The 16,667-nt window shown below is 35.2% G+C and overlaps 1 protein-coding gene across 1 annotated transcript; it reads right to left on the bottom strand.

The window, feature by feature from the left end:
- Positions 1–467: 467 nt before the first annotated feature.
- On the bottom strand, positions 468–10,459 carry LOC139091556 (homeobox protein 2-like). The gene is made up of 5 exons (XM_070641689.1): positions 10,322–10,459; positions 7,256–7,318; positions 6,052–6,214; positions 2,934–5,336; positions 468–1,664 (listed from the first exon to the last, which is right to left on the bottom strand). The coding sequence occupies exons 1-5, from the start codon at positions 10,378–10,380 to the stop codon at positions 702–704; spliced, it is 3,651 nt and encodes a 1,216-aa protein (XP_070497790.1). The 5' UTR covers positions 10,381–10,459; the 3' UTR covers positions 468–701.
- Between the last annotated feature and the right edge of the window lie 6,208 nt (positions 10,460–16,667).

Raw genomic sequence — 16,667 nt, 5'->3', positions numbered from 1 at the left:
CTTAAGTCAGTTAAAAGATCCAAAATCCAGTACAAGACCGGCGTGACACTTGCATGCCCTAACAGACAATGAGTGTGTTTACCAAAATGAGCGTGTTTATTAAAATACATGACCATGAATATCTTAGACATGGAAATACAACTTGTTAATACTCCATGGTTCATACAGACAATGAGTATACTCACAAAATGCGCATGCTCATTAGTATACATGATTATGGATATCCTAGACATGGAAAAACGGGTAACACCTGATTAATACCTGGTGAATACCCCATGATTTGTAAATGGAACTCTAAATGATCTCTTAAGAAGATCTCTTTAGATTTTGGAACCAAGGATCCGATTGGTAAGCTTAATTATTTGCATATAATTGCCAACGATAGAGTATCAAATATCATCTGCGAGCTGAATTGTAGGGTTTTGTCACAACACAGCAGCAAGAATGAAATGAACAGTTTCGTCCTGACAAAAATACAGCAGATGGCTGTCCTAATTATGATGCATCTGATCACATCAAGTCCACATCCATCTTCATCAGATTCAATTCAATTCTGTACAAAATCATACAAATGTATGTCAAGGAGATCATGCCAATTTATTACAGAACAGAATAGTTCCAATTGGAATTAAATAAGAGACTGAACTACATTTCAAATTTAAGAATTTCTTGAAACTGTCTACTGAATCCTACAACAAAACTTAATTTGCCGAAAAATCAAAATCACTTTCATCAACTTCCTCCTTAATTGCTGTATTGAGTAAATTAGAGCGAGTAGAATTTGGATCGTCTGACGACTCACTATCGAGTAATTGCTTTACCAATTTAATATCATCACGCTTTGTTGACGACACAACATTCTCTCGATTGTCGTTATCCATTGCATGATGTGCCTTTGATGATACATCACTTGATGTTGTTGATGATGCTGTACCTCCTTCATGATAACTCTCATCATCTTTATTATAAATCTCGTTTGTTATTTGTTCAATATTTTCATTACCTGACTGCTGTACAAGATGTTGCGTCTCATAATTTGCATTCTCAAGTGTCATTTGTGTTGTATCTGTTCGATATATATCTGTTGTATTCGCATAACTACCATCTGTATTTGGATATTCGTTTGTATCGTCATGTGAAGCATTTGATGTTTCAATAAAATTTCTCTCATCATGCCGACTATCTGTGCCATTATAATTGTTTTCATTCGACTGATCCTGATACATATTACCTTCAATATTGTTGCCATCATTCTGATATGGGACATATTCATTCAGTTGAGAACCTTCTACATCATTGACATTCCCTCTTTCATATTCTTGTGTATAATTTTGATCATCATACATTGTTTGTGGAACATCAGTTGTATTGCCATCAGATGAATAATTCTGATTTTGAGTATCAACATAATCATAATAAACTGATTCATTTGCATAATTAGATGGATTTTGATCATCAACTGATGTTTCAATATAATTATTCTGCTGATAATTGGATTCCAATTGATGTTGATTATAGAGATTAAAATTATTTGCATCACTTTCAGATTGTTGTAATGAAAGACTTTGCTGCTGTTGCTGCTGTTCGTATAAATTTTCAATTTGTTGTGGTTGTTGTTGTTGCTGTTCATCGTAGGAGTCCTCATATTGATGCCTCTGGGATTCCTGCTGGTGTGAATAAATATTATTAGTTTGATTGTTAGTTTTCAAGGGGTGGGAGACTGTTAGGAACAGAAGAATTGGTGAATTTTGATTGGAAATTAGATGCTGAATTGGATTTGGGGAGGAATGAAGAGGAATGGGACATAAGTTATTTGTTAAGTCTATTTTCTCAGAATTAAGAATGTTGTAACCATTTTTTGAGTAATATAGGACAGCTTTAAAGTACTTCTAAACCACTACTATGTATTAATTTGTTGAAGGAACTGGAAGGAACAATTAATTCATGGCAGCCAAGTGACTGCCATATAGCGTCCAAATGACTGCCATATTGCCAACAAGTGGCTGTCAAATGGCGTATTAGTATCTGCCCTATGATGTCCAACTAGCTGCCATAGGGCGCCCAAGTAGCTATCATAGTCCATCCAAATAACTGCCGTATACCGTCCAAGTCGCAATTTTCATGATAATTCACATAAAAATTCCGACTTGTATTCCAAGTGTCCACTATCTGGCTGCTATGTAAAACTTATTCCTACCGGGAGAAAATTAGGTTTTGACCAACTGACCACTGATTTTCAACAAGTAAGTTACTAGAGGAAGTAGCCTATGAAAATCAATGATAATTATTACTATTCAAAGCATCATCTCAACATTATGAAAGCAAATAAATGAGGCAAAATAGACATATATTTAGGAAACATGCTCAAGATATGTAGTTATCACATGACTGCCTTTATCATAATATGCTGCTGAATTAAAAACCCAAAAACTAAAATATTGAGTAAGTCCCGATTGGACAAAAATACGTTTAAATTAGTCAATAGCAAGTTAATGTCTAGTTCTAACTATGCTTTTTCGCTATCGGGATCAAGATTGGGATTTCCGGGAAATCCCTAAAATTTCAATCCCGATCCCGAAAATTTGTCGGGACCGGGATTTCGAGAAAGCATGGTTCTAACGTGTTTTTGTCCACTCGGGAGTGTCTGTAAGTTCATCTGTCTTTGACAAAGTACCAAATCTCCTCAGATTCAGCTCTGAGACTTAATCATCCTAGCCTAAAGTCACATATTAACCATTTTTAAGTCGTATGCCTTTCTGGGAACCTTAAATGTTCCTTATTACAGACTAAACCCTATCAGACAAAGGGCATGCTTTCATGGTGCCATAATACCATTATTTCTCAGGTCTCTAAAAACATCCTCATTGTCCACCAGGGATAATGGATTAAATTCCTGAAAAATGATATAAAAATGCATTTAATAAGTATCTTACCCCTGGATCATTTTGTTGATATTGCACTGATGGTTCATAAGAATATTGCTCAACAGAACTTGTTTGATAATCACCAGCACTATTATTGTTATTATTTCCACTTGCATCCTCAAAGGAAGATGTAGGAACAGGATAATCCTGATTCTCAAACATTGATTGTTGATTTTGTTCATACATTTGAGGATATTGAGGATTCTCCAAATATTCGATCGGTTGCTGTTGAAAATTTATGTCAATTTGCTGTGTTTCACCTGATTCATTCTGCTGGCTATAATAATTGTAATTGGATTGACTATCCATTTGGGAGTCGTATGAACTCTTTTTAATTCCTTCCGTATCATCTGCGTATTCACTTTGATTACTTTCCCATTCATTTGGAGAAATCAAATTTTTGTCATTTTTATCAATATCTACAACTGCATCATCATCATTGACATGTTGTCGTATGTCCATGACACTGAATTCTCGTTCGTTCTCATTCTGATTAAATTCATTTTGATGCTCGAGGGATGAAATTTTACTTGAATCATCATTTTTATTCACCAATGGTTGTGGAACGTCAATTTTTGCCTCATCACTCAATGACGATGCTGACAATCTTCTCGATTCAAAGTTTTCCATTATTTTACCTTTCTCACCATAATAATCGCCTTCAATTTTCTCAATCTTACGGTAGATTTCACCAATTTTATCATTCAATGCCATCGATGGCGATGATTTCAAATTTTTATCATCATTAATATTATTTATTGTTGTTGCTGTTGAGACTGTATTGCCTTCAGACAATGAATTATTGCCCTTTATATCAGACTCACATGTTATGACGCTATCCGACAATGACGAGATTTTGATATCGTCAAAATTACGCAATTCATATTCAACACTCGATTGCTGTGGCTGTTGCTCATTTATGTCTGTTGGTTGTTTGTCATAATGATAAATTGACATTTCTGTATCCGTTAATGGTAAATTATCATAAGATACAGATGTGGACGATGTTACAGATTCATTTTGTCGATTATCGGCTGAGTGCTTTTCCATTTCATAACTTGTTTGATTTAATAGCTTTTCAGGTATATCCCTATCTTGTTTCTCATCTATATCCAATGGCTCATGTTCTGATGATCCAATTGGTATTCCTGTTGTTTCTGTCAAATCAATTTGTTTCTCAACAATAATTTTTGGTATAACAAAACTACTACTATGTTGTGCTGTATCTATTGATGTTGGTTCTGCTTCAATCACCTTTTCCCACACCTGATGCATTATATCATTCGATGGTGCAACAAGAACCGGTGTTGTTTCATTAATGGACTTTGTATTGGAATCTGATGATCCTATTGTTGTTGCTATATTCTCACTAGACTGCTGAACATTTGTATCACTAAATTTTATATCAAACATGTTATTTGTTGCATGTGGTACATCAAGTTTTTTATATGCAAATGTCAATGATTTCTCAACATCACTACTATCGTCCGAATCAGCATCAGTCATGTGAATCGAATTTTCCGGATTATACATTTGTTGTGAATCATTATTTAATCGATTCTCAAATGACATTGGACTTTTTTGTTGTGGCATAAAATCTGTTGACGCTTTTAGTGCTGAAGACACAACACTACCGACACCAATTGGTTTTATTAATGGGTTATCGTGATATGCTTTTGACATTTTCATGTTTCTATCACTATTGTAATTATGATGATATTCTTGTGGCTGATTATAAATGGATTGAAATGATGATAATGATGATTTCTCATCGAGTGGTAATTGCGGTATTGGATGCTGTAAATCCTTATGACTGTAAATTGAATTAATTGTTGTTGGCTGATTCATGTCACCAATATTGATGGCATTGTCATGAGAAGGATGAAATGATTTTTTATTCATATTATTATCATCTGGAGCTTTATGTGTATATACCATTGGCATTTGCGTTGTTGTATAATCGTAACGAATCATTTGAGGATATAATAATGTTGAAGGATAAGATGAAGGTTCTATTTCTACAGCAGGTGATGATGATGATGCTAAAGCTCTTTCATGATAATTGCTTGATATAATTGAATTTTCTGCTATTGCTGTAGATGTCAATGGCACTTCACGAAACATTGATTGATTATTTTGATAGGTGTGTGTAGTAATTGGAGAAGTAGAAGATATTGATATATACGAGGGTGCATTTAATAGATAATTTGATGGCCTTAAGTCAGTAACAAATGCGGAAGCTTTACTCATATAATACGATGATTGATGAATCGGTGATTCGTCATACTTTGCTGTAAATGGTCTCTGTATATTACCAATTGTTTTGAGATTTTGCGGTAATGAATAAACTGATGATGTTTCGGTCGCCTTTCTTGTCGTCCATAAACTCAATAAATATCTCTCGTATTGCCTCTATAAAGGATGTAAGAGTTGTAAATATATATGAGTATGGAGAAAAAAAAAGTGAATATAAAAAAGTCAAGTGGTTGATTGTTTTCGGACGTGTATGTAGGAAGAAAGGATGATGATTCCCAGTGGGGGGATGTTCACTTGTTACGTAACGTACTAGGGGGTGAGAGGAGAGGTGGAGGTTGTTAAGAGTCTTGGAGACTGCTGCTAAGAGCCTTGGAGATAGTTTATATTTTTAGGGCTGACGGGGTGTGGGGGTATTGATGGTAAAGTAGTTACGGTTAACACAGTTAATAGCTTGTGTAGCTGAAAAGAGGAGTGGGGATAGGGGTGGGGGGTTCGGTTTCGAGAACTCTGCTACGCTTCAAACTATGAAAATTTACTTTTGTCCTTATCAATTTTGTTAAGGAAGTACGGACGGGAATATGTCAATAAGTCGGTTCTTTTGCTTGCGTGACTTAACAAGTGAACAGTCCCCTTCAGGAATGTTGTTTGGAGTTTTTTTGAAGCATTCTCATGACGAATTCAACTTGTTGAGAATCCATATAAATCTGATAAATTCTGATCCATAAAAATTCCACAAAAATATCAACAAGACTACTCGAAAACTCCCACAAAATTCCCAACAAGGAATTTATCCTTCCTCCATATACAGCACGATTATTTTTTTGCCTATGAATCGTTTCCTGGGTGGTAGTTTTGTAAATTCTTTATTTACCTTTAGTGCCCTCAATCTTTCAGTTTTAGATGCCAGCAGTTGAGCTTGATAATCAACTCGTTCCAATGTCCGTAAAATATTTTCATTTCTTTCTGCACGTCGTCGTTTCTCGTCCATAAATTGCTTCTGTTGACTTTGTAACGTTTTAATTATTGATTTTTCACTGCCGTGAGGAATAAGACAGATGAAAATTATAGGAAAGAACGGGGTAAAGTGGATAAAGAAGATGAAAATGTAATAGTAAAACGTGTGTGTTGGAAATGGAAATTATATCAAGTGATATTAGATATGGTGGAGTGACTTGTGTGATTTGAAGCTGTTTTTCTACATTTTAATTAGTGGGGATTTTAATTTAGAATCTAGTTGCAGTCTTTATATTAATTAAAAGTGCACATTTGAATTAGAGTACTTCTCATAATTGACTGAAGTGACGTCCAAAGACCATGGTATAACCACTAAAGTTTGGTCGACTGAAATAACCAAAATACTCTAGCTTCCTTTTTAGACTATATTCTATCTATCTTGGCCGAGTGACACAAATGAAGAAGTCCCCGGCAATACGGTGCTCTTAAGGAACTGCTGTGGAGGCTAAATGCAAGCGTCAGATATTTCAATGCACAGTTCTGTACTTACTGTAATTTTCATTCAAATACTTCATTTAACGTACTTACTTAATGACTTTAAATGAGTACATTAAGTACAGTACTGTACTTTTGGAGCGTCTGACCCTTGGCTAAATGGAAGTCACATAGATGCCACATGAAGACGACTTCCATTTAGAATTTATAAAAGAGCTTCAGCGGCAGGGACATATTTAGTCTAAGATGGGGTTGGAGTTCAATAGATTCTGTCTATATTCCAACTTAGGGACCATAAGCGGTCCCATCTCCACCTGTATCACTCGGGCTTTAAAACAACCAGATCAACAATCTCAAATCACATCAGATTTGTCCAACAAATCCAAGATCAATTTAAACTGCAAAACTTATAGCACTAAACTTAAATTTATGGTTCACCATCCCCACGTTAGAAACAGATATAAGAATATATGCCGGAATGAGGCGGTGAAAGATGGCAGTGTTAAAATAGGAGGCAGTAAACATTTGATAAAGCAGGCAACATGTTTGAATTTATCGACCATAAAACAATCGTAAGCATATAAATTGTATTTGCTGCTTTTTTTTTTTATATATTTGCTGCTTACCATTCTGACTTTTCCTGATACATCTTCTGCAATTTATTGTTCAGTTCCTCTCTCTTATTTTCACTATTTATATGTAAGGCAGGATGGATGAAAAAAAAATGAAGAAAAAAAAAAATAGAAATTATTGAAAACAATTCCACTTGGATGGTGTGAGCAAACTATTATGGATTTTTTTATTACACAGCACAAAAAACCTTTTTTTTTTCAAAAGCTGTTATGTTCTTCCTTCATTCTCATCCAGATTGTTTCTGGTGAAAAGTTAGAAGGATTTTAATAAATCAATGAGCGCAAGTTGGATATTTTTTTGGGATTGGATGATTTTAGTCACGCATGTGGATTATCAGGGGTTTTTTGGAATAAAATTATAGTCTTTAGCACCTCTGCCCCCTCCAACCCACCCCTTTTTGTGGTTCATGCAAAAAAATTCGAAAACGTCGCTTTCTGGCTACGTTTTTAAACATTTGGGGCTCAAACTTTGTCTAGTTAATCTATTTTGGCCATAGAATTGCAGCTCGGTTATCGAAAATCAGGGAGTGAATTGAGACGGTAAGTCTTACGACCCTAGTGGCACAATCCGACGAACCGTATGTTTCGCCTTAAAAATTGGTCGAAATTAGCCGTCACGCTGTCTTTTGGGCAATTTCGCGTCTTTCCATTGATACAGCAACGTAGTTGTGCTGTTCGGGCAATCGATCAGTTCAGAAATTGCACTCTGTCAAGATCTTGATCTAACAATTATAGAAGGGTACCTAACTCTTGCTAAAACCCTAATCAGGAAGCTACAAAGCTAGTTTTTGGATTCGATAATAAGTAATCAATTAAAGGCAATTTTCCAACCTTTAAGCATATGTAGAACAGATTTACAAATCCTTGAAAACTAATGCATCTACGCCTTAAAAATTCCTCCATTCCCATATCAATCTACAAAAGTTTTAAATATTTCATTTGATTCAACAAATTGCCAGGTGTTGTTGGCAACGATTCAATTTGATTTGAACAAAAACAGGTGATAATTTGGTGCAAAATTGGAATAATGCCAAAAATTCATGCACGATTTCATATGGAATGTGTAAAAATTATGGAAGAAAATTCGTCAAAATCAATTATTAAAGAATATTTTTTGTGTTCGATAGGAACTGGAATTTTTCCATAAATTGTGAGGGAATGTGGAATTATTCAAGGATGTGGATGGGATTTTGCAGTAGAATTTTCTATAGATTAACCAGAGGTCGAAGTCGGTTAGGATTCCATATAGGGTAGAGCTGACTCGAGTCGACTCGTACTTCGTATCGAGTCGAGTTGACTCGAGTCGACTCGTACTTCGTATCGAGTCGAGTTGACTCGAGTCGACTCGTACTTCGTATCGAGTCGAGTTGACTCGAGTCGACTCGTACTTCGTATCGAGTCGAGTTGACTCGAGTCGACTCGTACTTCGTATCGAGTCGAGTTGACTCCGAGTCGACTCGTACTTCGTATCGAGTCGAGTTGACTCCGAGTTGACTCGTACATCGTAAAGAGTCGAGTTGACTCGAGCCATAGAACAACCCCTAATCTGACAAACTGAAATTGGCTGCCTTTTCATCACAAATCACGATAAAACAATAATAATGAGCAGAATGACTGATATAAAAGAGAAAGAAAGAAAGTATGTTGTTGTAGCTCTTTTAATACTTTTTTTTCCTTCATTTATATGCTTTTGTGTATTTTTTTTTTGCTGATCATTACACATGTACAAACACAAACATTGCATTTGATTAAAAACCTAAAAAGCCAGCAGCTGTGTATTTTGGATAGAAATGCTATCAAACATATGAAATTCACATCTGTTTCTTAGGTCAATGAAGCACAGCGATTTACAAGGCAGTTTCACAACTTTTATTTTCATATCCATTGTAGCACAAATTCACAAATGTTTGGTATATATACGGTACATCCTACTGATATGGCAAAAGATTGTTTAAAAATGTATTTTATGAAAATTTCCTTCCCTTTTTCATTTCTTTGTTATGTATATTTTCACATTCCATTCACAAAATGTGTATGTAGTTTTATGTTCCGGTACTCATTTCCCTTCCCTTACAATTTAGTAACTAGTTTGTGGAAATATTTATAATCTTAACATTTTGTCTATTTTGTTAGATCTGCAAATATTGTCTACTGAACTTTTACCAGATTTTACTTGAATTACATGCTTGATGTAGGAATGTATGTAGTAGTTCTTATCAAATAATCAATTTGAGCAACCAAAATGCCTTGTAAAGAACCGAAAATGGATGAAATTAATGAAAATCGAAACCAGATCAGCGTGACTGTAAACTAGGCTAGATTTGGAGTCAAATGGGTCTGGAGCTTAATATTCTACTTCATGTACTTTATGGAAGAGACAGCTAATCCAAAATCAGGTATCTGATGGGTGTGATTCTGAGTTTGTGGTGTATTAGGTTCAAATTCGTAACCACGCAAGCATGAAAAAATCCAGTACCAGACTGGTTTGACTCTAGCATGCATGGTTACGGATTTGAACCGAATTCGGAACTAAGACAGAGTCTCAACGTCCTGGGATGAGTTTTTGGATCGATTAACTTTTTGGATATGCACTTGGTTATTGGTAAGCCGTAGTTAGCAATATAGTCAAACTTAAAGGTCCTCTGATTGAGGCTATGGCACAGTTGATTTGAAAACCCATTTAAGTATTTAAGTAGATTTTATTAATGACAGTAAGGTTAACAACTGGGGCATATCATGGAGGAAAGGGTGATTTGAAGGTTAAATTGCTTATATTTGGACCAATTTATTTCCTTAATTTTTAAGGTTTTTTTCATTATTTGACGAATTTGTGTTATTCGAGTTAAAAGTATGCATTTAATATCCTCTAATCGCTCTGATTTGAAGCCTAACTAGAAAGGGATATTAAGGGTCAAACCCCGAAGCTTAAAGCATCACAATGATTCTTAATAAGTTAAAATGCGTCACTTCAATTCATTCAACACACAACCATCACTTGTATTTTCACTCATAAGGTGCTCTATCCATTTATACGCACATTCATTCACATATGATTATTACCTTTCTCTTATTTGTTGCAAAGTGCTATCGCACATTGCTTTGTAGCTTTTATAATCCATTACTAATATTTCTTTCCCTTTTTGCCTTTATGATAATTTCAAGCTTTTTTTTCTACAAGACTTTTTTTCACATGTAAAGCATCAAAAGCTCACTGAACACTAAAAATTTATTTTTTTTGCTCATTTTTTGTGCTCGCTGACTCAAAATTCCTTTCTTCTTCCTTGTATTTTATCGCTTTTTTAACGTCAACAAATCATGTAATATTTTCTATTTTGTTCGCTAATTTTTTTGTGTATGTTCTGTTATCGCCGTGCTGCTTATTCTTCTAAAAAAATGAAGAAAAGTAGAGGATATAAGTCAGACGATGAGCAAGAACAGCTTAGATTTAAGTTTTATTTTCATTCGTGCCTTTATTTTTATTTTTTTGCAAACAACAGCAAATAGAAGGCAAAAATGAAAAGAAATGAGAATCCTCCTGTCACCAACGTCGCCAACAAACAAACAGTTTTATTAATGCTGTTATTATAGGAATAGAAGTATACATATTTGGGTAACAAAATATGTAGAGAAGAACAAGAATGAGAAATGGAACAATAGTAAAGCAAATTCTTTTTTTTGGAGTGGCGGCGCGAGCGATGATTGCTCTTTTCTATGTTTTGTCGTTTATGGTCAAGGGATGGTGATATGGATAGACTTTTATGTGGAGTCGTTTGTCTATTATTGCACCTATCGTGGATCATGAGAATTCTTAATGGAATGTCATACAACTGAACTATTGAAATCTTTCAAATTTTGGATGCTATAAAATCAATGCAAAAGCAGGTTCAGCCTGAGCCTAAACACAACTTATTTACAATCTGTCATACTGCGCTAGACATTATTTATACATTTGATTGCAGACATCAAGGTTAACTCAATCTATGTGCAATGTCATGAGTATTTTGCGAGTCCTTGTCATATCACGAACATTCTGTATAAAGGATTGAGAAAGATCAGTCTCTGGTAGGAACTGAACCCACAAACTCATAAAACAGACGAATATACAGTATCTGGATCTGGTATCTAACCAATCGGCTACACGGGCAATTATCTCGGCACTGGCAAAATAGCCCTTATATGTTTCGATACCCAAGATTTCACTCTGTTAAGACATAACACTATGGAAGTTTAAATATCTTTGGCCCAAACAGTTTAATTATAAAAGTAGGTATTGGCTTAGGTAGAGTCTTAATGATTGAACAATACTTATTCTAAGTTAGGAATCCCGAAGTCTCAGCCTCGAAAAATTCTCAAAAAGCCTCTTGGAAGTGTCGGCTTTGGTCTCGCCAACAAGAAGCCTTAATTCTAAGTCTACTAAATCTACGCCTAGCTATTGGCACATGATTATTAAAAAATGTTCTTGATTTACATTCTTTTAAATTGAAGATCAAAACTCTAAAACAGTGTTTTTCTAACTTTTTTGAGTCCAGCACAGAACTACACAATAGTGCGTCGTGAAGCCTTGTTTAAGAAGCACTCCTACATAATAAAGTTGTTATATCTTTAGCTAACTCGGTGGTGGGCAACCTATGTGCCACGGTACACCAATATGCCGTACAATTTTTTTTGGAAATTCCATGAACTGTATTGATGTCAAGTGCTGTTCCGCCAAATCCGTACGGCCTATTTCGGCACCAAGATGTGCCGGAAAAGTAAAAGGTTGCTCAATACTGAGCTAACTTAAATAGAATTCTTGAAACACATCATTAAATCCTTCATATGTTGTTCACATGTGCAAACATCTCAACAATCTATCACTAATTCCAAGAAACTTCCATTGCCATCACCTTGACTGCTCTTCCATCAAATAAAAACTAGTGGCATGTGTATCTAAATATAAACCTTTTGTTTTCTAAGCAGACATGAAAGAGATATGATGTTTATAAGCTCATACTCTTTAGTTCCATTTCAATTCAACGTCCAAGGTCAATCAATATATGAACGACGATGAACGGGAAAAACAAGAACGAAAATCAATAGCTGAATGTTTTTAACTTCCTTGAACTACACAAATCACACGCATATAATAATAATAAATACTACAGTTTTCTTGCGGAACCAAATTGGCTTACAATTTACGATTTTTTTTCTGTGATGAATCGTTTCAATCACTTTTGACTTAATTTTTCACTTAGAACTGCCTGATGTTTATTTTTATTACTCATGTACTAACAAATTTATCGAGTAATAAAGTAGAACCGAGTCAGAAATATTGTAAAAGACGAGGAACGTCAGCAATGTTTAAATCATGACAGGTGACTAAGCACAAAAAAAATTCTTTATGCTGTTGTTTTTGCTCGTATTTTCGGGGGTTGCTATTCCATTTCGTTGTGTCCATAACAAAAAAAAAAAAAAAATGAACAGCGGTAGAAGAAAATAAACAAATAATAACATCATCATATGCTGATTACCTGGTTTCGTTTTGTACACAACTGCTGTTTTTTGTAGTTGTCTTTGCATGTATGCTTCGTCCTCTCGCGTGTAAGTATTTTACTACATTGCAGGGGTTGAGGGTGGACGTTTAAAAAGTGGAATTAAATAATACTGCTGTAGTATTGTTTTGTATGCTTCAATGGTTTTGAGGGTTCAGGGAATTGACATTGACCGAGCGACACAATATAATGTCTGGGATACTGCTATGAGGATGCGTTGAACTTTCTAGAAACGCTGGTCTGCATTTAATGCGTTTTATATGCATATCTGCAGTTTAGCAGGCTTTCTATTTTTGGCTGCATCTTATAGTTTGTCCAAGATTGGGTTGCAGGCCTGAAATTTTTGACGAGACCTAGAAAAAAGTCAAAATAACGTGGAGGTGCCATAACGTCACAGTGAAAGCTGTTTTTGAATTACATTCTATGATAGCTTTACTATCTACAACATTTTTAAGGACATTACCTAGAACTGCATTTTGCGGACTAAGTGACACTACAAATACTCCATTTAACAGTTATTTGAGAGCCAGATAGAGTTCGGATCCCATTAAAACACTGTATTAATTTTATATCGATACGAACTTTTGTATTGCTTTAGTTTAATTACTTCGGTATGGTAACTCAGATATGTACTTACTTACTAATTTCGCTGACGGTTCAGATCAATTGTTATCCAAAGCCTCGCTTTGTTTGCATCTGAAGCTGGCTCTATCACTGTCAACCACTCGCTAATTACCGATTGTCAAGAGTATTCGGAAAGTTTCAGCCTTAATTGTTGATATCAAACGTTAAAATGACGTGCCATGCTGCAGGAAAGTACTCAAAGAAGCGGCCTCCCCCTGATGACCCTCTGATGTGTTTGGAATTTTAACCTAAAACCCTCCTTGATGACTACGCCCTTGCTCTGATGACATCATTGTCGTCTGTACATTTTGCCTACCAAATAAAAATGGACACTTACCTCAACATGCAGTTCAAGTAAAACTTTCATAAATTCCCAAATATTCCACATAGCAATCCACAATCCATCCCTCAACCCCTGCCTGAACGCATTGACACAATATCACACAGACATAAAATTGAAGTAGAGCATTGTGGCAAAAATAAATGGATAACAAAATTCTGAATGTATAGGTTCAGGTTTTTATAGTACGACAATAACTGTTTTTTTGAAAATTACCATGACAACAATGTTGCTTAGTTGTTTATTATCAAAATTCAATTCACAATGAAAATTAGGTTTGTATTGCTTATGTCTATGCTGAATATTATGTGAAATACTATTATCGAAATGTTTGAGTTTATTTGAGATGTGAAAATACAGCAGAAGTATGTACAAAGAGATTTCGATGTGCATGCATTATTAATTCAATTCAGTTTGATAATGGAATGAGTGCCATGCCACATAGAATACACAATCTAGATGGGACTTAACATGAATATCTTCTTACTCAATTGAGGGACTATAAATGAATTGATATTGCATATTGATGGACATCAAAATGCTTTTTCGTGAATGCAAACTTTGGTTTTTACATTGCAGGAAGGAACAGTGCACAAATTGATTTTGATTATTCACAATGGTATTTACGTTACATGACCTAATGAAGTATGCATAAAGAATCAATTTGATGTTTTAAGAGCAATTGAAGTTTATCATCACGTGCTGTGATACTAGAGCGTGTACGAGTTTGCTGATATACTTATTGATACACTTGGCTCAAGACATGGGCGTATTGGGTGTGAGGTCTGCTCCTCGTCTTTGCAGCTGTTACTTAATCATAGAAATCTCTAAAAAGCTAACTCAATAAGTGAACGATCCAAGAATTTATCAAATAGATTCAAAATTAGTCTTACTGGACCTCCAGCTTGTCTGGGGTCTTTTCTGGTATTGCCTTAGCTTGGTGCACAACTGTATCTGAACTTTTCAATTAAGGGGGCCAACAACCAAAGTGTGGGATATCCAACTGATTGTGGTTGCGGTATATACTGGGTGTTGGTCAAGAAACTAGCAACCATAACAGGGAGAAATCCGACACAATTGACGGCAACTTTGCCATGGAGAAAGTACGCCTACATTTCCATCCTTCGCTGAACTTCTGGCGAGTTGCCAAATGTCGAAGAACTTTAGCGTCCTTTTCTACTCATCCAATCCACGAATTCTGTAGTCATTCACATGTTCCGAATTTTATTATCGAATCCGGTTCCATATCAAGTTACAATGGTCTACGTTCTGGATTCTTAATTGATTAACTAATTTATGCTTATTTTCTTACTTCGGAGGCGGGCCAATTAGTCCGTTTAAAGAGCGATTGTATGTCGACTTGCGATAATTAGTCTGTCAATTCAGGATATTGATAATCTAGTGCCCAATACAGGACATTTTTTTCCTCTGAATCTTTTGAAAAGTCTGAAAGGCTACTCTATACACTGGAATTGTGGTCATCTGTTCACATGCCCATCTCAATTCACTCGAAGAATAGTAACGATATCAGATCCTGGAAAAGCTGATAAACTTCATAATTGTGTGCCTACATAGGTAATCGTGCTATTTGAGTTAATTCAAGGGTTGAAGTCGACTTGCTGTCTGGATCGCAAAAAATCGATTAAAATTTGCATGGATTGTGAAGTATATCATTTCACTCAAATATAAAGCGCATTTTATTAACAAAAACTGTGACTTTGACCTCTAAACTGCATACCTTACCACATGCCAACTAAGCATTTCTGTAAAAGGAAATCAAAATCAAGCTCCAACATCTCAATTTCAGAGATGCTAATTTGTTTGGTTTCAATAGTCATTAAAATTTCTTTGGAAAACAAATCAGCAAGAAGAAGGCAAAACAAATTCCATTATCGATTTTAATCAAAACATTACACCAAGGAGCTTCCTTTCTTCTTGTTCCATCCTCGCTTCTTCTTCTTTTATTCTTTCTGTTCATTATATCATGTATGAAAATGAGATGGAAAATTTACATCACATTAAAATGTGCCAAAAGCAGTCATAATGAGCGACATTATTTAATTAAACATAAAACTTTTGGTTGGAAATTCTTTTTTTTTTATAATGAGCTATTGGCAGATATGGAAGTGAATGAGGAACTTTGTTCACCTCCCACTTACTGTCTCACACTTGCTTTTCCTTTCATTCTGTCTGTGATGTGTATATGCAGAGATATATTTGAAAATTACTCAAAATTGAGCCTTACAGTAGGAATGTGAATGCCATACAGAATGTATGTGCGTGTGTGTGTGTGTTGGTTTAAATGCGAAATTATATAAATTAATCGACTTACAATTTTTATTTTTTCTTCGACTTCATTCCATTCCAGCCATTCTATCACGCCCTCCGAGAAAGTAATTTGAATTTAAAAAGCAATTAATTATGAAAATTAAGGGGGAAATGTCAATATTTTATCGCTATAATTGCGAACGGCAATTTATGTTTTTTTTTTCTTTGCTTCATTTTATCTGCTGACTTTGCTATTTTGAACATGTTTTTTTTCGGTAGGTGTAGGAAAATTGGTTTGATAGCTTATTTGTTGATATGTCATGAGGCTAGCTAGGGAAGTTGTCAAGGTTATTTGATACTCTTTGAAGTTTACATTGATGGAATCCTGAGTGGAATAGGCTGTGATTAGTTGATCGTACTTCTGTCTGAACAGAACAACATGTTCGCTAGGGCACCACTACTTCAAATTGTGTCGCATGGCAAATAAATGTCAAATTTACGATTGGATCAAATAAATTTTGTGATCCTATTCCACTGGGGCAGTTCTGGACAACTTTTTTGTGCCAAGACACATCTCAACCCTGTCTCTATCACGACACACCTTAGCTGTTGTCTGTACTGCTTTATGGTTGCGAAACCTGGC

Source organism: Chironomus tepperi, unplaced genomic scaffold (assembly GCF_022539635.2).
Source record: "Chironomus tepperi strain 1889 unplaced genomic scaffold, CSIRO-AGI_Ctep_v1 contig_250, whole genome shotgun sequence".
Taxonomy (NCBI): domain Eukaryota; kingdom Metazoa; phylum Arthropoda; class Insecta; order Diptera; family Chironomidae; genus Chironomus; species Chironomus tepperi.
This window is presented reverse-complemented; position numbering and strand designations above follow the sequence as displayed.